This window comes from Semicossyphus pulcher, unplaced genomic scaffold (genome assembly GCF_022749685.1).
Source record: "Semicossyphus pulcher isolate SPU_LCO1_2020_fin unplaced genomic scaffold, fSemPul1.0.p SCAF_4, whole genome shotgun sequence".
Classification (NCBI taxonomy): Eukaryota; Metazoa; Chordata; class Actinopteri; order Labriformes; family Labridae; genus Semicossyphus; species Semicossyphus pulcher.
Window position 1 is genome coordinate 1,871,526 of NW_027211715.1, and position 24,269 is coordinate 1,895,794.

General features: G+C 38.2%; 2 protein-coding genes across 9 annotated transcripts in view; both read left to right on the top strand.

Moving 5' to 3' along the window:
• Positions 1–2,622: 2,622 nt before the first annotated feature.
• nmu (neuromedin U) lies at positions 2,623–9,413 on the top strand. Its single transcript, XM_069679315.1, has 7 exons — positions 2,623–2,785; positions 4,458–4,513; positions 4,598–4,645; positions 4,725–4,778; positions 4,886–4,915; positions 8,706–8,759; positions 9,370–9,413. Exons 1-7 carry the CDS (start codon positions 2,623–2,625, stop codon positions 9,403–9,405), a joined length of 441 nt encoding a protein of 146 aa, XP_069535416.1. The 3' UTR covers positions 9,406–9,413.
• Positions 9,414–12,902: 3,489 nt separating this feature from the next.
• The window catches only part of clocka (clock circadian regulator a), a 31,672-nt gene continuing 20,305 nt past the window's right edge, over positions 12,903–24,269 (top strand). For 4 of the 8 annotated variants that reach the window (XM_069679608.1, XM_069679610.1, XM_069679609.1 and 1 more), the window contains exons 1-2: positions 13,631–13,749; positions 22,082–22,149. The gene's annotated coding sequence lies outside the window, so the exon portion shown is untranslated. Of the gene's footprint in view, positions 12,979–13,628; positions 13,750–22,081; positions 22,150–24,269 lie in introns of those variants that run through there. The other 4 variants (XM_069679604.1, XM_069679607.1, XM_069679605.1 and 1 more) reach the window with 3 other exon arrangements.

Genomic DNA, 24,269 nt, shown 5'->3' on the forward strand with positions numbered 1-24,269 from the left:
CGTGTCAGTCACATTACGCGGTGACGTGAGTTACGTGGCAAGCAGCCTCGTTTCACGTCTTTGTATTATTTAAGCCCAAACCAGGATCAAAGTATTTTGGTGCAATAATCCAAACAACTGTGACCATTTTTGTTCCAGGCACTGAGAACCTACTTTGGTTATGTTTAGAAAAAGCTAAAAGTCATCGAGTTAAAAGGAAACTAACTCACGTTATCTATGTGATGTTTTGGTACTCACTTATTAAAATAAATCAACTCTGAGCGTTCTTTCCGACTCTTCACAAGAATCTGGATCTGCTGGATGGAAGTCCAGTTTTTATTTGACCCATCCGTCCCCTCGATCATCATCCAAGTGGACTTTGTCGCTCTACAAACGACCTCATTTGACTTCGTTAAAGCTTTCAGGTGGCGGGCACAAAATATACTTCCAACCGAAAGACGTTTCTTAAGAATTTGTGCTAATGAACACGGGGAAAAAAACATTTGTGTCCATGATCTAAAGTTATAGTTTAGCATTTATATAATCTGTTGCTTCTTACTTTAAAATCGCATCAATGTCACTTTTTTTTGTCTTATTTTTCTCTGATATCGTTGTCTCACTGTAAATGCCTTTTTTGTTGAAATGTGCTAACAAAAAAACTTGCCTTCACTGAAGTAAAGTCTTAAATCCTGGTTTTAACGGGTGCATTGTTTGTGATTTCAGGCCTATTATCAGTAAAAGTGAAGAATCCTTTCAGGACATCTTATTAATGGATTTACAGGAAGCTACATCTTTTTGTGAGGTCACTGCCCTCACATTCACTTACAACAGCAGAAAGCAGGACTACAGAGAATTACTGAGTGATGGAAAAGATTTACTACGTGGAGGTCGAATATTATCAAAGCAGGTAAACAACATGAAGGAGGTGAGAGCAGGAGCGTGTGCTGAAATGGCCCGTTAGGATAAAGGTAACAGTGAAGCTGCTACAAGAAGTTGTAGAAAAATTGATGCATTGAATACACAGAAAATTACATTAAATTACATCCATACGATACAAAGCATTATAAAAACAACAACAAAATCTACAACCAGAGAAGAACCTCCGCACGGCAGCGGATAGATGGAGGTCAACACGGACTGTACATGTTATTCTTTGACTTCATTTAAAGTGTTGTGCAATAAAAAAGGAGGCCTAAGACTTTAGCTGAAGCTTTCCCTGGGCATATTAGTAAAGCACATTGCATGTCACCTCTAGGGGGCGCCACAACTGTGAAAGGTTTGCTAACAATGTAGCAATTAATGCACATGGTCAATGTTTAAGTGTTTATGGACGTCATCGTTGTGTTTTTTTAAATACTGTTTTTAGTGCTTTTTACCGTCACAAGTAAAAGTTTTTTCACGGACTATTTGTAGACGTCAATTAAACGTCTTTGTTCAGAACCGATTTTACCGAATGGTTTACTTTGAAACTGTCTGAAAAAATACAAGAAAAAATGAAACGCCTGAGTCGCAACTAAAAATCCAATCACAGTAGCAAAACATTCCGTTTACGTTACCGTGCATGCTGTGGCTACACGCTAGCATGCCTGAACGAGCAGCCCAGCTTGGAGGTAGCCTTATTGAACGTCCCGGTGCGGCCGGTGAACATTTCACCTTCACCACAGCCGTCTGCACCTTCTGCACAGCCAGAGGACTCGCACATGTGCGTTGTTCCTTTTCTTTGTCTTTGGGGTTTGACGGCAAGCGGGATCCAATGACGTTAGCACAGCAAACATGACATCAGTTTTACATAAATGTTTCAAAGTGCTTCCTTCACGATGTCTGAACCTTCTCGTTAACGTCACACAGCCCATAAAGCGCCGTGTTCCTGATTTTTGTACGAAGAATGAAATGTGTTGAAATCTTTGCGTAGACTTGATTTCACCCACGAGATTTTGGAGATGCTGTTACAGTTATCACTTTTGTCCACCTTTCAAAGCTAAAATGAACAAATGTATAAAACTAAATATTTTGTGACACGTTGATGTCGTAACAGTGTTGAAATGAGATCTTAGACGTTCAGACGTGATTTCACCCTGTTTTCAACCAAATTTCAACGTTGAAATGCCGGACGTCTTTTTTAAAAAATGTAGTTGTGTTTTGACCTCAAGGGCCACCGTAATCATTCTTATTATTGAAAAGCCTTTATTTAACCAGGGCAGCAGTTTTTGAAAGAGCACTGGGCAAGATATCAACAGCAGTGTTTCAAACAACCTACATGCACACAGTAAAAACAAAACAAGTGACTCTCAGAAACACGTGACAAAGACACAACCAAGAGGAAACAGAGTCAGACACTGTTCATACTGTCAGTCTCATCTTTACCTTGATGTATAATCATTCCATCACTACTTCCTGAAGCTCCAACCAACCTATTAATCAACTCCAACAACTTCTCACGCACGCAGCGGACCTCTCATGACGCAGTCAAGTAGTGTCCGCGCGCAAGAGGGAGGGGGGAGTGTGTCTGAGTGTGTTTGTGTGTGTGCGTGCCACGAGCCTTCATATTCCTCTGACGTGAGACTGAAACTCTCAGAAGAGCAGAAACAAAACAACAAAACAAACAGAGAAGAAGAAAAGAAGAAGAAGAAGAAGAACAGGAGGATGAGGACTTTCCAGATCCAGAGTCAGACCCAGCCTGCCCCACGCGGAGCCTCCAGCAGCCCGCAGAGCCTCAGCAGCAGCAGCAGCAGCGCCATGAGTCCCCTCAGCACGGCCAGCATCACCCTCACAGCCCTCCTCATCCTCAGCGTCCCCGTCTGCAGAAGTAAGTCATCTATCTATCTATCTATCTATCTATCTATCTATCTATCTATCTATCTCAGAGTTCCTACACTTACAGGTTGTTTTTTGTTTGTTTATTAATGTTTTTAATGTAGCCTTTATTTACCACTTCACATTTGTGCAAAAATAGCGCTCTCTCAGTTTCCCTTCATTGATCAGCTCAATATAAACTCGTTGTAAGCAAAGCGTTGAATTCCTTGTTTGTCCACACTAACTGCACTAAATCTCTGTCTTACAAGAAAAACTAATTAACGATTATTCTTATTAAGTATCTGAACAATTACTCTCTAATACTCTAATCTGGGAAATCTGGAAAACTACTTCTTAAAGAAAGCAAAAATATGATTACATTTTCGAAACAGTTCAAATAATGTGATTAATACAGACAAATATTTAATAAATAAATACAAAGTACATAAACAAAAGAAGATATATTTATACAATAACAACAATAACAGAAGAGATGAAAATACTCCTTAATAAAGATAACACATACGATCCTTTATAAATATAATAAGATTAATATCTATAATGGAAAACACAATGTTAAAAATTAATACATTACAGATTTGATACAATATAAGAGAAGATAATCCTGCAGCAACACAAAGACAACATAGCAAGTAAGTAAATATAAATAAAAATAAGAACAGATAAAATAAATAAACAAAATAAGAAGTAAATACAGCTGGTATACAAGAAGGAGGACAAGTGACAGTTATGATTAATAGCAGCGACACTTAACAGCATGAGATAATGCAGTCTGATATGACTGATATTATAATGTGCAATACAATATAGTGTGTATATAATGTAGTTTGATATTGAATAGTAAATGAATAAAAATGTAATATAACAGTCAACTTGCAATTATACAGTTTAATATAATACACAGTATGTGATATCAATAATAATATAATGTATTGTCCAGCAGCAAAGACAGAATATGGGATGTAATATAGTGTATAGTGTATAGTGTATAGTAGGCTATAATATGACTAAGTATGTATAGAGTACTAGAGTATAATAATACCAGTAACATGTGTGATAAACAAACGGGGAGGCAGATGTGAGTTTCACTGTGCAAACACACCATGTGCAGAGTTCGGACAGGAGCAGAACATGCTGCAGTTTGACTGAGAGGCTGTGAACACGAAGATGTAAAATAAATCTTATTATTTTACTTTCTTTTTACTATTTTACTGATTCACTTTGTTTTTCATCGAGCAGCGTCATCTTTCTTCTAGCTCTCTAACCGGCGTGCAGAAATGATCCGCTGTGTGTCTGCAGCCTCTGACCGCACGAGTCCACTCTGACACGAGACGTTTAGAGATGCTGACTGACAGCCACTGCAGGGATGTCGAGCGGGATTCAAAGCGACACAGACGCTGTTGACTTCTTCACTTTTTAGACACATTTTTCTAAAAAAGAAGAAGAATGTTTGTTTCCTAAAATCATGCGATAATAACGCCTCTCTGCCTGTTCTGCAGAGAAACTATTATTCTGCTAATACGCTGCAATCATGTAGAAGCAGAGGAAGAGTACACACGCATCCTAACTGCTCCGTCAGTAAAGTACACATGAGTTGTTAGATGTAAGTTTTCTCACATGTAAACATTGTTTGTGTGTTTCTGTTTGTTGCATTGAACCTGAAGGTGCTCCGACAGATCTTCAGCAAGCCACATCAGATCAGAGGCAGCTCCTCAGCCAGGTACGCCGTGACATCCTCTCTCCTCTTCTTCATCCTCTGTGTGTGTTTGTGTGTGTGTCCTTCATGCTGTGTGATGCTCCACAGATAGACGCCGTGTGCTCGCTCTACCTCTCTGCAGACCTGAAGATCTGGGTGAGTGAGGTGTGATTCTGTGTCCATGTTTATCACAGCTACATTTTAGAGTCATTCTAACAGCCGCTCTTGTTTGCAGCCATCTGACGTGTTAGGAGAACTCTGTGTGTTGATGCTGGTGCAGAAGTCAAAGGTGAGTCAAGCTTTTTTATCTCTTACCTACGAGACGTTTGTGTTTTCTCACGCTAGATTTGATAAAAAGCAGTAAAGTAAATGTTGGATGTTTTGTTTTCTTCTCAGGAGCTGAAGGTGCGAGAAAGTAGCAAAAGGGTGAGTAACACGTACTGTTTCTACGTCATCTATAGTGAGACACCAGCCACAGAGTGTGTGCACGTGTTTGTGTGTGTGGTCATTTATTTTAAGTCATGCTCCCTTTTTTTATTTGCATTTATTGCCCTGTAGGTTCACACATAGCAGGAATGTGTCTCCGTGTTTTTGAGTTAGAGAGCAAGTCTCCTACTGTCAACAAACTTCAAGGAAATAAAATGAAAAATAAAAGAGTTTTATTTCAAATATGGACAAAATATTTCTTTCTGAAGGGTAAAGAAAGTAAAGTTTGTGCAGGAATGTGCAACACACTGACCAGGGTGTGTGAATAGAGATATTGAAAAGAGATAATGTGCAATGAACAGAGATAAAAAATAAAGTGTGCATTAATGCAAAAGAGTCACAGGTAGAAGCTTAATGTAAAGATGTATTGTTAGTAACATTTAAACTATTTACACGTTCATGAGACCTGCACTGATTGTGTAAGCGTGCTTTTTTAAAGACTGAATCGAGCTGCTGTTAGACAAGAAGCAGCCTGCGCAGAGGTGCACATTCACCACCACAGATTAACACTACTGCATGCATGCAGACAAATACTACAATAAGGTTTGAAACAAATATCCTGTCCTCAAATAAACAACCTCATCTACCTGAGTCTGTGCTCCGCATGTCACATTTTTATTGTCATAAACCAGCAACATTTTGTGCAAGAGGGCGACTGCACGGCTCCCAGTGAAGAGTCTGTCTTAGTCACATAAAATCCTCTTTCACACGGGACGACACCAAAGTGAATCAAAAAACTAGCTGTGTGTCCGGTTTATGATACACATCCGGACACAGAGATTACGGTTTATTTATATGGTGAAATATAACGATGCGTTAGATGTGCTTTTGTATCTGTCTCATCCCAGTAACATTCAACATGACAGACGTACTTTTAAACAAACTCTGCTAATAATAACATAACTAATAATTCAGAATCAAAACAGTGTTTTTAAGTATTGATACAGAATCACACATTTATATACATCGATTTCTTCTCCTACAAGAAACCAGGGAAAAGGTGCAGAAACAGACGTTTTTAACTCGAAAACAAAATAATTTAACGACGCTGCTTTCAGAAGTTTGACTTCATGATGCTGTGAAAGCTTCCAGATGATCTGAGGAGCGCTGCACATAATATTTATTATTCAAACAAAGATTAAAAAACTGCTTTCATGTAATGTATCATATTTTATTCTCTACATAAAATACAATATAATATTTATTCTTTCTTAGTTTATCTATCGTCATCATTACTTATTATGTTCTATTAGTTTTATTGGCATTTTATTGGCTGTGAAATTAGTTTCATATTTTAGTTTTTTATTGCTTGTTTTATCTTTTATTATTTGTCTATTATGTTCACTGCTCATCTTTTCTCATCTCTCAATTTTTAACATCCTGTATATTTTCAGATGCTTTAAAGGCAGGTTGAGTTGCATTTTAATCATTTTGAAAAGAATAGACAATACTTTGTCTACTTCTGCATGCAAAAGCGGACATTTGTCTTTGACTTGTGTGTGAGCATATATGCCATAAAACACAGGGTAAGACATTTATTCGAAGTGGCACGTTTAAAACCATTCAGAACGCTTAAAACACATTTACATCATAAAAAAACATAATGAGAAATTTGAGCTATATTCCTTCAGATTACTGAAGTGCATGATTTTGATTATTAAATATAACCCTCTTCATGTTTTTATGTTTAAACTATAACAGATTTGTATTCTTGCAGCAGAGAGCTGTTTCAGTGCAGCTGCTGTTAAAGGGAAATGTTTACGTTGTGTTGCAGCAGACTCAGTGTGAAATACGTTCTTTTTATTTACATGCATTATGTTTATTTTCCTTTATTTACATTTGTGGTCATTTAAAACCATGGCTGCACATTCACTTTACACAATGAAGCATATTTCTGATTTGAAATATGAAGCTATGTTCTGCTTTATGACCGGTTTGTGAATAATGCAGAATGTTTTTATGTAAACACAGAAGATAAAGCTGCACTGAGGGAGCATTCGTATGACTTGTGCATTTCTGTGCTGCATGTTCTGGTGTGTTTATGGGCAGCGCCGCCGTGTATCTTGCCCAGCCCCGGGATAAGATGATCCCAAAAGCCCCCCCCCCAACAAAACCCGAGCCACATCCCCAGTCCTGACCGCGCATAGAACGCTTAAAGCACATACACGGTGCATTCAATTTGCACACGACAGAGGCAAGAGCCAAAAGGTTAGCCCCACCACCAAATACAAATACACCAAACAGTTCCTTTAATCTGAGGAGGCACAGCGCCACGACTTTTAAAATATTCATTTAAAATAATCGATTCTCATGATATTAGATCTGCTTTATATGCAAGTTCCTTTTTTCAACAACAACAGCTCTGGTACAAAGGACAAGAAAGAAAGCACCGGACAGCGCAGCACCGGACAGCGCAGCACCGGACAGCGCCCAGCAACATCCACACAATACATCCAAAATGACTGGTGCATTTCTTATGCAGAATCAGACCCCTGTGCATTGGTAATGTTTTGGTAGTAATGGCCATCACAACGTCAGGAATAAAATGAATAATGAGAAGAAGTGCAGCCCAACGAGAAGCGCAAACAGCCTGTTGAGTGTGCGCACACATCACAATCTAGGTGATCACATTTAAACTGCAAACAAACATATGCGTCCCGCTTTGCATTAAATGTAACAGATTAAACGTCACTCTGTTAGTCATATTTGTTTTGTAAACAAAGACACATGTACCCTGCAGTGCATCAAAACTCAACATAAACAACAACAACAACGATATCCAAATAATTCCATCACAGTCCGACCTTACGGAGCCGTGCTGTTGGTGCCACATGTTTGAGCTTTTGACACTTCACCAGCTAGCCTTTAGACGCAAAACATTTACGTTGCTATGGCAACCAGTCAGACAGAAACCATTTTACATGTAATAGGTGAGAGAAAATTGTTGACCATCACTCATTCATTGAAAATTGAAAAATATAAAAGTTTTCCAGCTTTTACGAGTCTCACAAAAATATATTTTGATAAAAGTTTTTTTTTAGGGCCCGGGCAACATGCCCGTTTGTCCCCCCCTGTCAGCGGCCTTGTTTATGGGAGAGAGATAGAGATTGTGTCTTTGTATCTGTTTTTCTCTTAGTGTTTGTCAGAGTCGCTGCATTGCATCCTCTGCTGTGTTTAGCTTCTGAACTCAATAATCAGAGCGGAGAGGGGACTCGTAATGTAACACCCAAGGAACAGCTTCTGAGTAGAAACTGTCACGACTGCAGGATGCACAAAGGAACAACTGCATTGTACTTTTGTGTGTTTGCATCAGACGTTGCTTGTGAAGTTGTGTGTTCCTCTCCCTGTCTGTTTTCCCTCCTGAGCTTACATGTGAGTAATGCAGCTTCGTATCGGGCAGCTCTCCTCGCTCTGCGTACAACCTCGGTCCACATTAGTTGTTCTTTCCCGGGCTGCAGGTAATTACGGGCTAAAATTAGTGCAGCTGACAGGTGAACGTATCCCTCGCTCGAGCGGCTGACATTCAGAGCGGACACAGAGGGATTGTGGGTGAGAGATGTGTTTGTTTTGGAAAATCCAGATGTGGATGTTTGACAGAGGAGAGATGCAGCAACACGGAGAAAATGTCAGATACTGAATGTCTAAATGAGATCACCTGTCTAAATAAAGATTAGAGATAAATGTAAAAAAATAGGAGAATGACATCAGTTGTGTTTTTGTGTGTCTGCAGGCGGAGCTTCAGGGACCGGGGGGAATCCAGAGCAGAGGTTACTTCCTCTATCGGGTATGGACATGTTCAGGAAATTTAAATAAATCTCGTCCGTCACATTATGGAAGCCGGAAGCGGACATGCATCCACACATTTTATTTATCTCGAGATAACATCTCCGCACCACCGTAACGTCAGATAATTTGTATCTCCAGAGCTGCAAAGGCACCAAACACACATAGAAACAGGCTCAACTGACCTCATCAGTGTGGGCGATGGCAGCATGGCATGTCCTGCTCTGTAACATCACAGTGACCAGCCTGTTGCTCTGTTTTCTGCATCAACAGAAAATTATTGAAATTTTATAGAAAACTAGTTTTGTTATCTCGAGAAAAATAAGTCGAGATCTCAAGAAAACAACTGAAATTACTCGTCATCACAGGAAAACTGAGTAAATAAAATGCACTGATGCATGTCCACTTCGGGCTTCCGTACATCATCACTGTATCAATTGTCTTACTTGAGATAACAGCATGCAATAAGAATAATGCCCCAGCTTTTGCTGTATATGCACACAAGCTGCTGTTGTGCTTTGGATTCACACAGCTAAAGCCTGAGGATCAATGATTGTGTGCGTAGATGGACGACGCGTCTAACTCTTCATTCATTTTGTTTGCACTTACAGCCGCGGAATGGAAGACGATCCTTAGAATATGAGTAATTTAAAAGGTAATGCTTTAATTATACTTTATACTTTTATATGTATGTACATATATATATATATATATATATATATACATATATATATATTTAAATTGAAACACTGTAATTATCCTGATGGCAGAAGTGACTGTCAGTTTAATAAGTGCTGCAAAGAGCATGTTGATATGGGGTTACAATGTTAGAGAGGTGTGTGTGTTCTTGTAATTCTCCTGTAATGAGACTCTCCTCCTCTGAAGCCGAGTGTACAGAGACCACATGGACCCCCGAGATATGAGCTGCTGCACCCCGACCGACTGATCCGGACTCACACAGGCCTCTGCTGTACAGTGAAGTCTGAATGTACACAAACAATATGATTAAAACAATATTCATTTGTCCAGATTTTATTTTGTGTCATTTGCATTAAAACTGCTGTAATGTGGAGGCGTAAGCTTGATTTGTTGCACATACTTTATATGAATCTGTCACTGTTTGGGAGAAGTGTAAAACAGGAAGTGTATGCATGAATGGATGAAGATACGTACACTATTAAACACACACTTAGAAATATTTCAACCCAAATAAAAGCTTTTATTTTAAAAGTAAGTGCATTTTTAAATGATTATAATTCATGTAAAATAATTTGCTGTTGTTTGGTGTTGTCCTGCATGTGTGCCCTCAATAAGACACTGAAGAAAATCAGCTTGAAAACAAATAAAGTCACAGAAGAATATTGTGAACATTTTTTTAATTGGATTGTCAACTTGTAAATTGTAAAGTAGATGTATAAAGCTGGACTTCTAGTGCAACAAAACAAGTAAAGCTAAACAACAAAGAAGTCCAGTCGCAAAAAAAAAAAATCACCAACATTTTCATCAGTTGTTTACATGCAAACCAGATCTGATGAAATGGTCCTTCAAATATTAAATGCTATTATTTCTAATATTTGATTATGTTTCTGAAGCTATGGCTGTTTTTTTGTTACCTTCCCTGAAGATGGTTAGGGGATGAGAGGAAGAACAATGAAGTAAAACCCAGGAAGAAGAAGGGAGGAACAAATTAAAAAACACATTTAGGAATTTATCTACAAACTAAAACAAACTTCTAACAAAAACAAAAGAGAAGCCAAACTTTCTTTCTTAATCCAAAGTCTTTTAACCAAACTAACAAAAAGAAAGTAACACTCAAGAAAAGACCAAGGAAAACAGTAAGGCGGCGCAGAGGGGGAAACACCCTCCAAGGAAGGAATAAGCACGAGCGAAAATGAGACACACAGCAAAATGGCCCGAAGAAAGACTGCCCAGTAGATTTACACCTCTCTTTTGATTGTGTTGGTTATTATAGAAATAAAGCTTCACTTACTCACTTTCAATCCCTACAACACTGGGATGTGTTTACTTCTTTTAATCAGTTTTTTATTTGTAGTTTTTATACATTTCTTATTACATATCCTTCTTAGATATTCATTTATTTTGTTCACTGAATATGTCATGACTCTTATCAACAGTAGGTGTCATCATTGCAACAAGTAAGTCAAATGTAGTTTTAAGCTGTTTTTGAGGCAAAAGAGGAAAATGCACCTGACATGATTTTATCAAAGAATCACAGCTGGTTTGAATGTGTTTCAATTAGCCTTTGAAAGAGTGTTTCACCTTTACAGGTATGATAAGAAGAATCCTGTGCAGATTTGACATTCCTGAACCGATGGTGTGATAATTCTGACATCAATCTGTCTGACACTCCAATAAAACTCTGAATTATGGTTTATTGTTGGGAAAGGCAACAGATATAATCAAAATGATATACTGGGACTGAAGGTTTTAAGAGTAAAACAAGCAAAACAAGTAAAAGTATTCTGTTTATTAATGTAGTTACATGTGACAGGACTTGTTGTCTCAGTGTCCCCCTTTCTAGCCACAAAGAACAATAAATAAAAAGGTGTTTTTGAAGTAAAATTATAATTCGTTTTTTTATTTTATTCTGTGTGAAATAACATTAGACCTGTGGCCAAATCAAATACATACCACCATACAGCTGCTGGATGCTAGCTTTAAAGGCTAACTGTCAAATAGCTTCTTGTTTACGATTAATGTGACTAATTTGACCACAGAACAAGAGTAAGACTGTTCGTATTTTTAGTGAAGAATATTGGAGGAGTAATGGAAAAATAATTGCGACCAGACAAACTTTACTGACAATAAAATCATGTGTAGTCCTCAGTTTTTAATCATATACCTGTGATGAAATAATGGTTTTAAGGTGGGAAAGTAACATCTCTGAATACAGAGGTTAACTACGGAAACAATGAATGCACAAAATAAGAATATTTTGCATTATAATACATTAGAAATGCGGTTAATTTGCACATATATTGCCAGATTTCCCCAAACACAGGACAATTAAATTCGTCCTTTTAATCTCTTCCTCACATTAATGTCGAAACAGCGCCAACAGCCTAGTGACTCCTCGTTGTGGTCAAACATGGTATTGCAGCTTTAGCTAGCTTGGCTTTTGGCATTGTGATGGTTAGCCTACAGGTGACGGGGGAAGGCTGAAACAAACATCTGTGGGTCAATTAATCCAAAAACAGCCGTCCAATAAGAACTACACTGTTAAAAACACTATTTGCTATTCATCATTAGATTGTGTTTTCAAATTAAAAACACATCTAGCCTACAGATTTCCATAAAGCAAATTAGCCAAGCATAACAAACATACTAAACTTTTAGAGCTCCGTTGAGGAACTTTCAGTTGTGTTGATTTTGGCGCCCCGTGTGGGCAAAGCCGTACACCTTTTCTCTTTGCTGATTTTTGTCCTGTACATGCCTAAGTGGTGGTTTTTAACAAAACTCTTATCCTGCTTTCTTTTAACAGTCAAATGTATCACTCACTAAATTTTTGCCCTGGAAAATGTAAACAAAGACAGCAGCTTCGTCTGACACGCCCCCCCACCAGCAGTTTCAGGCATTTAAAATAATTATATAGAAATAATCAATCTTGTTACTAATGCTCGGGTTTGCTTTTGTAGGTCATATAATTACATATATAACATATACATATATAATTAATATAATATATAATTCATTTCAGTCTGTTTAATAACCAGTGATAAACTCCTCACAGGAGCTTTGGATGTTATTTAGAAATAATAAAGGCTACTTCTACATTTGCAATGTGTTTTAGTGTGAAAAATGTCTGTGACTCACAATAGACACAATTAAGGTAAAATAATAGTCCAAACAAATTTGAGGATTAAAAAAAATAAAATAAAATCTGTCTTAAAAAAAACAACTTTTCTGTCAACAAGTGGTTTAATGTATTCTGACAGATATCTGCGGTGTGGGAACTCAAGAAAAAGCTCTGATAGTCCAGAACACCTTCACCCGCGAGTGACAGTTCGATCCAGGTAATCTAACTAAATCTGGGCATCGATCAGCTCCCTCCTGCAGGTTTGTGTGTTATCTGGAGTTCAGCAGGAGGCCGTTTTGGCTCCAGTTCATCCTCCAGTCAGTCTCTCTGAGCGCTGCGCAGTCAGCCGTCAGCAGCGCCTCAGTGTGCGGGGATATCCCCATGAAAGGGGACTCAGCTCGGGGTAAGTGTGACGTCTTTAGCGGTGAACTCCGCTCTGTGTGTATGTCGCTTTTACCTGCAGCCTGTCTGTGTAATGTTAGCACATGTAGAGCTGCAGACAGAACAGTTTCTCATGAGCTGGTTTGGTGACAGAGACTGGACGGAGGCCCGCTGACCCACATTCTTATCTAATGCTGCTGCATGTTAGCTAGTGATGTGGAGCTCACGAACGATTCGTCTCAAAGAACCGGCTCCTTTAAGAACGGTGGCAGCTACTGTTGAATGCTAATTTTTTTTCTTATCTTTTTTTGGCAAATTATATGACCTATAACGTATGTGTTAAATAGTATAGAGAAACGTTTGTATGTTATCATGTGTTTTAATTGTATTTTTTAAATTTTTTTTTATATGATGTAGACTAATGTATTCATATTCTGAAATAAGGGAAAGTATAATATAACTAATATGTGTGTACATGTTCCAATCATGTCTAACAATTACTACATTTGTTATAAATCAGAAGTGGTACTGAATTAAGAGCTGGCGAAAGAGCCGACTCTTACTGCTGAGTTTAGCCAATTGATACGACACACAGAACAGAGCCTCAATTCCCATCACTGATGTTAGCTAGCATGCTAGCTGCGGTTAGAAGTGGGTTGACACACATACAGAACATTGTTGCGGAGTTGAGTGATCGCTAACTTACGTTATAAAGACTCTATCGACCGGGAGCAGACGACTGGGTCACTGGTGTCGGATAAAGGAGCCTTCACAGTGTGTGTCATGTGTCGCAGTAAGTGTGCCAAACTCTACATCTGGTGTTTTGTGGCGGTAATTGATGTTAGCTTTAAGCTAGGTGGCGTTAGCATTGTAGGAATCACTGCCCGCTGTGCCGGCCGGCTTCACCGGCTGCAGGGAGGCGGATATTTGAGCTGTACGCGGGTCTGTCGCTGCATTACAGGCTGGATATCACCTGACAACCGTGCACATCTCACCTGCACAGCTTTCCTCACATACACTGCCTCGTATTTAGGCTTCGTCTGTTTTCTCACGTTAATTAATAGATCGGAGGCAGCTGCGTTTCTCCCCTGACTCATTTGCTGTTCGACCTGTCAGGCTGTGTGTGACAGGTGACTTGAATCACACCTGTTAACATGACAGGAACTATAAGACTAGCAGAGCTACAACAATGCATCCAATAAATATAAACTCTATTTATTCCCCCCTGGTCGATATAACACAATTTCGATACACATGGAAATGGCAGTATTATGTTGTCATACTTAAACACTGCCAGTATGCAATAAGAAGTGTGCATGTAAATATTTTATTATTCTTTACAGATAAGCAAAGGTTAATGTCTTTGCTCGGTGTGCTCATAAACTAGTGCTTTGATGTTGCGTGCAGAGACACTAATGCAGATGAAACTGTAACCTTTATATTTAGATTTTATTCATATTTCAATTTCCCTAAAATTAAAATCAATTAATTGATTTGTTTTTCTTTTGACTCCACATCCTCTGATTTCAGCTTATTAAATGTGATATTTCTTCTGGGTTCTTCTCCCTCTCTGACATTTTATAACCCCTTTTAATATAAGATTGAATGACAGTCATTAGTTGCAAATGATTTGATACACAGTCTGATATGGAGACCAAATGTATTTGAATTCTGAAACCTTCAACATGCAAATGAAACAAATGGTTGAGATCATGAGAACAGGAGAACAGGGTGCCGAGGCACGCACACTGTAATGTTTAAAGACAAATAGGCCTACATGGAAATATTGAATCTCTGAACCCAGTTCATGCTTTTGACAGCCTCTCAGATGTCATGCTTTTAGCATAACATGAACTTCCTGAATTAAAACTTTTGTCCTTGCATTAATTTGATGAAGGTTTGCATGTATCTTCAATAAGATAGAGACCTATTACAACGTGCACAATGCAGTTATATCAAGTATTTACACATTTAAACACAATGGTAACAACATATTTGACGAGAGTATAGCTGAGAAATATGTTATTAATAAACAAGAACGATATCGTCCAAAAATATTTCTGTATACTGGAGAATGTCTTTTTCTGGTTTCTGTTTTATTTCCATTATTAATGCAGTCTGATTTGATAAAGAACAACCAGAAAACTACTAATCCAAATATGATAAATGTCACCACTGTATTTTCTGTTTTTTAATGCTTATATTTTCTAGATGACTGTAAGAACAATCAAATCAGCATTTGATAATTTCATAAAAGCCATGTAAATTAAGTTTTATATTTTAATAACAGCTTGCGTTGCTGTAGCTGTTACTGAAGCACGAAAAAATACTTCTAAACCTTTTGTACTTTCTGTTGTGTTTCATTGTTGTTCGGATCTTTCACAAATTTCAACACGTTTTTTCTAAGTTTATTATAAAACCTACACTGCACATAAATGTACTATCATTATGCTGTAATTCTGACAAAATACTGGCAGCAGAGTAGTGTTTGCTTTAAACAGAGGAGGGGGTGGACTGACATGCTGTCAGACACACAGATTACATTATTATGTGTTACGCCCAATAATGTAATCACTACACGGCTGTTATATCAGATACAGAGGAGATGTGATGTTTTCTGTCTTTGAAATAACACAGGCAGCTTGAATCAGTGAGTGGGCTGATGGGAAGTGTTGGCATTACTGGTACTGTCAATCCCCAGAGGATACTGGGAGCCAGCAGATGGGAACACTCTTAATAAATAAGAGACTTGTTGATAAATGCTGAGTTTTGGAAATGGTGGTGGTGTGTATATTGTTGTGATGGTCAGATATTGGATTTTAACGTCCCTCCTATTGTCTGATTAAAGGGCATTTCAGGTATTTGGCACCCAATTAAAGTGTGTCCCCTAAAAGTTCTTGTTTTTGCCAGTCTGACATTTTAGTTTTTAAGAAGGTAAAGCTTTTTGTGAGAGTTAAATTGTTTTTTTGAAGCCAGAGACAACTGTAGCATTGCTCTCTTCAACACCACCAGACCTTTGACAAAAGGCTCATTTTACCTCTCAGAACGCGGGAGTTTCCAATCGATCTCTGTGTCTATCAGTTAGTTTGTTCATATTAGTGTGTGACTTTGGTGTTGAAACTGATTTGATTGAATTGAACACAACCTTAGTGTAACAAACAATAACACAAACAAACATATACATTATTCGTGCGATCTTATTGTGAAGGCCCACGAGAAGGTGCAGGCATAAAATAAGATGCTTTTCAAAATATTTTCATTCACTTGGCACAACATGTCACATTTCAGTTTCATCTTTTAAATATCTTCTTGAAAACATACTTTTATAAACAGGCTTTTATGTAAATAATCTTTTAGTTTCCTTTTCCTTTTTTAATCTCTGACTGCCTCAGATATAACCCTTCATTTCTTTTGTCTTACCTTCTCTTACTGTTGTTGGATTGTTGTTTTAAAAAGTGCTATACAAATGACGTTTGTTGCAAAACAAATGATAAATCTAATCACTCATTTCAACATAAATATTTATTTGGGGCTGATTTTAATAAGCATTAATCAGTCGACGTACTGATATCTTTGTGCATGCATAGTATATGTCAGATTGCTTGTTTTGCTTCTGCAGGTTAAGAGGAACAAATATTTAAATCAAGCTTAATATTTTAATGCAGTTTCTTTACATGCGAACATTTACAGAGTGCCACAGAACTCTGTAGCATCATCACCTCAGAGTTATTTCACTGCTCGTTGAGATATTTCACATCATACAGCAACTAAAGGAGAGAGCAGGGGCACTATTCATGTGACAAGCAGAAGATTTCAGGCTGCATCGTGCTTGAAATTGTGTTTTTGTATCATATGTAACTAAATTGATGAGTCAACGTCCACCATGTGTGTGTCAAATGCGTGACTCTGTGTTGTAACAGACAGTTTGACCTTTGACCTCTTCTGAAGTCCCCAAACCAAAAATAATCAGTTAACTGTCATAGAGGCAGAAATAAACAGATAATGTTCACATTCAGGACTTTTTCCTTCTTTAAAAGTTACTCAAACATTTTTATTGATTATCAAAATATTTGGAGATTAAACTTATAGTTGAAAACTTGAACGGACTGAAGCTGGTTCACAGATCTGAGGTTTAAATTTAAAGCAGTTTGATGCGTTGGCCCTCTCTGTACTTGAGTCTTTACTTCTGCCTCCATCTATTAATTTGATTGTTTAGGCAATATTAGCTCAAATACATCAGAGGTGTCAGACATGTTTGTGTGTAGGACATGAGATTAACCACATTTAGCTTTCTGTTTGCAGATTTAGGAAAAGACATGTGACTTTGCTGAAGTCAGCTTGTTTAGTGACTGTCGTCATGACGGAGGCTGACTGACGTTTTCCTGCTCATACGGAGTCACAGGAGGGTCATAATGAAGAATAAACCTGTAAAAGTTAAAGAAGATAATGGTGGAGATAGAAATATGTGTAAATATATAAAGACTAAAAATAAGAGGAAATAATTAGAATCATCATTTACACATTTTTGTTGCTTTATTTCTGTATTTATTTGTATATTTTCAGACTATATTTATTTATTTTATGTACCTAAATTAGACTTTAGGTATATTTTTTGAGTATATTTAGAATAATATATAATCTGTTATATATTCATTTATTATTATTTTTTAAGTAGCCTAGGCAGGAAGACCCACCCTAAGCAAGATGATTGACAGGTTAAGGAATAGTACAAGAAAAGAAAATTACAATAAATAAATTGAACATGAAATTAAAGCTGATATAAATAAGTACAAAAATACATAAAATAAGTTGAAATTTATCAACAATATACATTTGATAACTTATTACACTATATACATGAAATAAATAAATATATATTTCTAAGTAAATATGTGAGTAAATAAATGCTTATAATCATTCTATATACTTTGATATTATTTACTTATTTATTCTTTTATTTATACCTTTTTATATTTCCACATTCACTGTCTTTTTCCGTTCAGATTTATTAATGTTCTTGCATTCCTGTAGGGGTGGGAACCACAGGGTAACTCACGATCACCACACGTGGCCCACACTGAGATGACCGGTGTACGTGTTTTCACTCTGTGACTTAAATTAACAGAACTATAGAACAACTGAAAAAACTAATCAGGACTTTGGATTTAAAAGTTGCTGCCACATCTGTTCACGTCTTTTCACTGCTGTCCGATATTATCCTGCTGTCTTCTTCATCTTCCTCTTTTATCCTGCTGTCTTCCTCATCTTCCTCTTTTATCCTGCTGTCTTCCTCTTTTATCCTGCTGTCTTCTTCATCTTCCTCTTTTATCCTGCTGTCAACTTCAACTTCATCGGCCAATTACTTTCCGTTCACGTTACCCTCATTCATGTCTTAAGCACCATTGGAGGAGTCATGAAGTACTGACAAAAGGTGCTTTTCGACCAAAAGTACCAGGAACTTTTAGTTCCAGGAACTTCTCTTCAAGGAACTGAAGAGAAGAAAACGCGACGATCGGCCCGGTATCATCATTTGTGCGACGCTACAGTTATCCTGTTAGCATGGAGGAGATTCAACTTCTGCTGTTTTTGATCGTGCTTGATTCATTGAGCACGAAAGCTTGTGTCTCCTACTTCCTGTTGGCACACACATCCTCATGGCGCGTGTGCTGCGGGTGTAACCGCTAAGAGTAAACACTCCGCGGCACGTCCGCTCCGTGAACTGTCTGTTTATGTTTACTGTAGCAGCGGCACCTCGTCATGCTGCTGGTTAATGCTGTGGTGAAGTGAGTCAAAATCACAGGGAAATCTGTTTGGAGGGCCAAATATTTGTAAATGAAAATATCAATAATTGTGTAGCAAGAATCAGGACGACAATATATCGCAGTATCGATATTTTGTCTCACTCCTTCCCCGATGCCTCCATAACGTGCAGTGTGTTGTCATTAATGCTTTATTGGACATTTAATGGCTCTTAAATGTTTTTTTGTTTTAATTTAATCTGTATTTAGAAGTTAACTTTATTCCACGACTGTCTTACACTTGTGCTGTTTCAGATTTTAAAATGATATCATGAAGTTCACATGAAAAGACTTGACGTATAACTCACTCACAGACTGACAGAAGGAGCTGCACGGACCATGTTCGCTGTAATGAAGGAATAAGTCACAAAATGCGACTTTATGACCCTTTTATGTGTTTTTAATGTGTTTCTGGACAACACTACAGCTTTATGGCAGAAGCATCATGAGATATAATAATACAAGAATCATCCTGGAACTTCATCCACGAGTGATATTTGTCAGACATAAAAAATGTGAATTTATAAACCGTGAAATGAAATACCAGGAAACGGTACAATAAAGGTTATAATAAGCTTTGTTTGTCATAAAATCACAGCGTTGACATCCACATTTTTAACCACACACTGTTTCTGACCTTTCTCTGAGAGGATTCCTGTCAGCACTTGTTTCTTTCTTTCAGGGTCTAACACACTTCATAACTGCGCAGACCGCCAAAATAAAATTACTCGACAAATGACTCATATCTGTGTCTTCCTCCGTACGTGCAGCGATGGTACAGTAATCCTGCTGAGGAGGCGGAGGGAGACTGTTTGATGTTGAACTTTTGAACTTGTGAAAATGTGTTTCTGATCTAACGCCTGATTATCTGCAAAAGATTTTAAGACAGGAGACAGTTTTGGATACACAGCAGCGCACATAAAAACACCAAATGATGTGTTTTGTATTTTCCTGCAGCAAACTGCAGCTCGTTCATTTCAAAATAGACAATAGACTCAATAGTGTTAATGCACCAATGTACCAAGTCAAATCTGGTACATTGGTGCATATTGAAAACCTACTTGGCAACAATTCTGATAAAATTCTCAACACGCTTCGTCCTGTTTAAATGTGCTGCAGTCTGGCAGCCCAGCGGTTTTAGAAAAACATACATTTTAAATTGAAGAGGCCTGATCTGATCTGCGCTTTAAAACTTGGATTTTTGCACAGGTGGTAAAAAAATCTGCCTGATCAATCAATTATCAATCAGTCATTTAAATGAAAGTGACAGACATGGGTTCGTCACGGCTTCTGAAACGCACAGTTTGCTGCTTTTCTTGGTCATTTTCTCAGTAGATGACGAGTTTTCTGGTTTTAAGCTGTTTAACAAATGAAATGACTTAAAGTCGAGCTGAAACTGCATTTCGAGAGTATCTAGCTTCCGTATCGTGACGTATTTCCGAGTGAAACAGGACGTGCAGGCGGGACATATCATTAGAGGGATTTGATTGGATCGTTGAGAAGTGGGCATAGACAGACGTTCTCCACAGCGCAGTAGCTAGCTAACTGACCGAGCGTTCTTGGTGCTCTGCGGCTAAATGTTGCAGATTGATTGGTTGAAATTGTTTGGTGCTAACTTACGTAAGCACGCGTGAAATTTAGTTTTACCGGAAGAAAAAATGATCAGATTTTGATATAAGAATACGAAGAAATGATTTTACTGTGGTTTTTTTTGGCCTATATTGTCAAAAAGATGCACAATATTACCGGGGATGAGATCTAAAAGGATTTTTCATTTCAGCTCGACTTTAAAGAGGTGACTTTGGGCTCTCCGAATGGTGACAAGCATTTTATAGACTAAAATGTCATGAAGACAATAATCGGCTGAATAATCAGTAATAAAATAATCATTAGTTGCAGCCCTAGTGTGTAGCGTCTTGTTTAATACATTATTATTATTGTTTGAGTGAAATACAGGTAGGAGCTATGAATGGTCGGGAAATGTGTCCCACTTTAAATAAACATGAGACAACAGAAGTAAGACGTGCCGAGTGAAGCGGGAATCTGTTGACCTACATGTAGATGAGGGACCATCAAACACGTCTCAGAATGACTGATTTTACCAAGATCAGTGGAAAGTGGGTCAAGTGTGTTGGGTTTTCCCTTAAAGTGACGGGGACTTACAGGTGCGTCAGTGATATCTGCAGCTGAATAAAAAACTCAGGATTTCCGTGGTTCAACATGACTTTACTGCAATGAGAGACAAGATGATTCAAATGAAACACACATTAATTTAGCACTAAGGTAAATCATTGATCGCATGTTTTAAACTATAGAAACAATAGAAAAACTTTGCTGAACTCAACGTGCTACAGGGACATAAAAACAAAGAAATAACCAGATGAATATTAAAGGAGTGAGGCATGAGCGACTACAACACAATAAAAAAAGTGGAGTCAGAAGTCTGTAGAATAACAGATTAGCAATTCTGAAAACAAGTTGGTTTTAAAGAGATTTAAAAGAACAAACGGCTCAGCTGCTGATCTGCGGCTGCATGACGGCTCACAGGGATCAGACCTCAGTGATACTATCAGAGGTAAACGCCAAATGAGCTTTAGAGGAAGAAAAGAGAGCGGTCACAAGTTCAAGATATCGTTTTTCAACATTTAGTAAAGTTGTCTCTGAAGTAAAGATAATTAAAACCAGTCCAAACAATGAATAATATTAGTGTTTCTCTGACACTCTTCAGCTAACACAGGACACGCCAAGCTGCTGCTAGCATTAGCTTTGTTCTGCAATTTCTTTTAACTCTATCCAGATGACGTCAACTTTCTTCACGAGCTGCTCAAACAATTCTTTGCTGTAGGGAAAGTGTGTTACATGCAAAAAATACCTTAATAGAAACTGGCTGTTGGCGTGTTGATGTCCACGGTGTGATCGGCAGCTAGACCTTTTAAAGTATGTCCACTTTTATTTAATCACAATATTGAGAGTGTTTGATTGTCCCTCCCTAGAATATAAACATACTTTTATGACACGGTTTGTCAGTTTGATAAAATCCTGAGAAGGATTATAAAGAATCAAACTTTCACACACCTGCAGTCAGTCAGTCTCAGTTCGTACAATAACTACACACATTATAGAAAGTGTGCATTAAGAAGTTTAAGGAGCAGATGCCTGGATGCAGACCCTGCCCCAGCTGATGGCACGTGTGTGTGTTACAGAGCTGCTCTCTTACTCCTGCAGTGTTGTGGGAAGCTCTCGATGACTCAGATGTTTAAGTTGTGATTCAGAGAACACGTTTTTCAGCTTGTTTATAAATCCAGTTTTTCTCTTTGTGTTCATCAGGTGAAGAATTCAGACCTGCGTCACGAGCTGAAGCTGGCACGTCATTAACCATCACTCACAGACTAAAGGTAGGACCTGCTGGACGGTGGGACTGGATCCTCATCTTATTTAAGGCAGTTGATTGCTTCAGGACAGTTTGGGTTAATATATAAATTCAACAGGAGCTTTGATGGAGACGTTCTGCTTTCTTGTTTCAGTATTGCTTCTCCTAAATATGGAACTGAAATGTTTTTGTTAGCAGATCAGGATCAGAAGCTCGTTGCTTGTTTGGTGTTACTTCACTGCCTCTGACTGAACTCTAGACTAGCTCGCGCTGCTGATATTGCTGTGTTGCTGACTAGGCCTAGAAGATACGAGAAAACTCTGCATGGCTGCAACTCATTCATTATCTCACCTTTGGCATGCAGTGACAGAACAGCAGACGGTCATTCTGGTGTCAGGCTGATGTCCAGCCGTTGGTAGAAGCAGATTGTAGCTCCAAAGGTGTCTTTCATGAGTCATACTTTCAGCATTGAAATAGCTTCACAGTGTGATATTAAAGCTTTGACTTCTAGTTATCCAAGACGAGTTAAAAGGCTTTAAAGAAAAATGTTCTGCGTTAGAATTTCATCTTTTTCCTGCCTTTACATTATGTCTCCTGTCAATCATTCCTGAACAATGGAGATAAAAATGTAGGCAGCGTTATGTGTCATAAAAAACAAAACTTCAAACATGAAGTCAACAATGGCTGTAACTAACTATTACTTCATTCTTGATTTACACCACTAAATATTCTGGGGCTCCTTCAAAGGGCTGATTTGTTCTTCTAACCGTCAATCACAGTTTACAACGATAGATAAGATAATCATCACTGCGCACGCCTAAACTACGACTACAGCTGTGTTTTCTCTATCTGTGATTAACTGCAGTCAATGAAGAGTGATTTCAGCCCGGACAAAGTAAGTTGGGTGTGATTGGACACATTAATCCATAGAGTACAATAAAGTGTGGTGCAAAGTCTTCTGGGAAAGGACACAGCAGTACGCATACATACAACAAAGTAAATATGTATCATTTATTATTCATACAAAGCAGTCAATGCTGTCATGTTATTTGTTCGACATTTCACCGTTTCTAACAGCGTTCAAATGTATGCTTGTACGATTATTACCTACATTGCAAGGTATCGTTACATCCTTACTATTTACAGATTCTACTTAGTAGAATAGTCTACAATGTAGAATCTATAGGCAGGGACGTGGATTTCCGGGAAGCCAAGTGTTCTGGTTTCCGTTTGAACCACGCTTGTAGTCCAAGTAATATTGACCGATCACGTATCAGCAGGCTGCGGCGTATGCAGGAAAAACTGAGGAGAGCAAAAGCAGGCGCAACGTAATCCGCCGTAATGCCAGCCAGACTCCATCAGCATGATCTGACGACCATTTAGGTAAGACCCGTTAATAACATGTACATCACAAGAGAACGGTTTCTCTTTCTGTAACGATGCAGCACGCGGAAAAGGAAGTCTTGACGGGAAGCAGTTTTTCACTGGCACGATCACCGGTGTCCCCAGAGGCGATATCGTCTCAGAATATAGCCGATGGGATCCGAGATTGTGTTGACCATAATATCTTCAAGGTCATAGCTTCACTATTATTATGCTGCTTGAAAAATGATTGAATTCCAACATACTCTTGTGTTTCATCCATAAAATCACTCATGAAATCTCGTGAGCCCTTTTCACACATGCACTCCTAAAAATGTCCGGAAAAAGGAGTAAGGGTGCAAACGAGTACTCGGGTAAACAAGCACTCACTAAATAAATCCTATTTAGTTTCCTGTGTCATGTAGGCCTGTAAATTTAAAAAGTGATCATGCTTGTTTTAGAAAGAACCCCATGGCCACGTTGCCTCACACCACCGAGTAAGCAATGAAAAGGGAGACTGTCTCGGCATCAGGGATGCTAATTTAGCATTTTTTTCTGACCGATAGCCGACCCCCGTTAACGCCATTAATCGTTAACCTTTAAGAATTAAATATCATTTTTAGAAAAACAGCCAGAGACCGACAACAAGCGCTCCATCAAGTGCTCTCATTCTGATGCACGCTCGCTCTAATACACGCAGAAACTCACACACATGCAACTTGAAAGGTACATTTAGTGTAATCCTCAGACATAACTACCTGTCGCACCGACAATCGTGCCCAC

Excerpts from the sequence above, each read along its gene's own strand:
- nmu (XM_069679315.1), top strand. The coding sequence starts at position 2,623 with ATGAGGACTTTCCAGATCCAGAGTCAGACCCAGCCTGCCCCACGCGGA. Across the intron at positions 4,646-4,724 it reads CTGCAGACCTGAAGATCTGG|CCATCTGACGTGTTAGGAGA; the intron begins GTGAGTGAGGTG and ends TCTTGTTTGCAG. Across the intron at positions 4,779-4,885 it reads TGCTGGTGCAGAAGTCAAAG|GAGCTGAAGGTGCGAGAAAG; the intron begins GTGAGTCAAGCT and ends TTTTCTTCTCAG.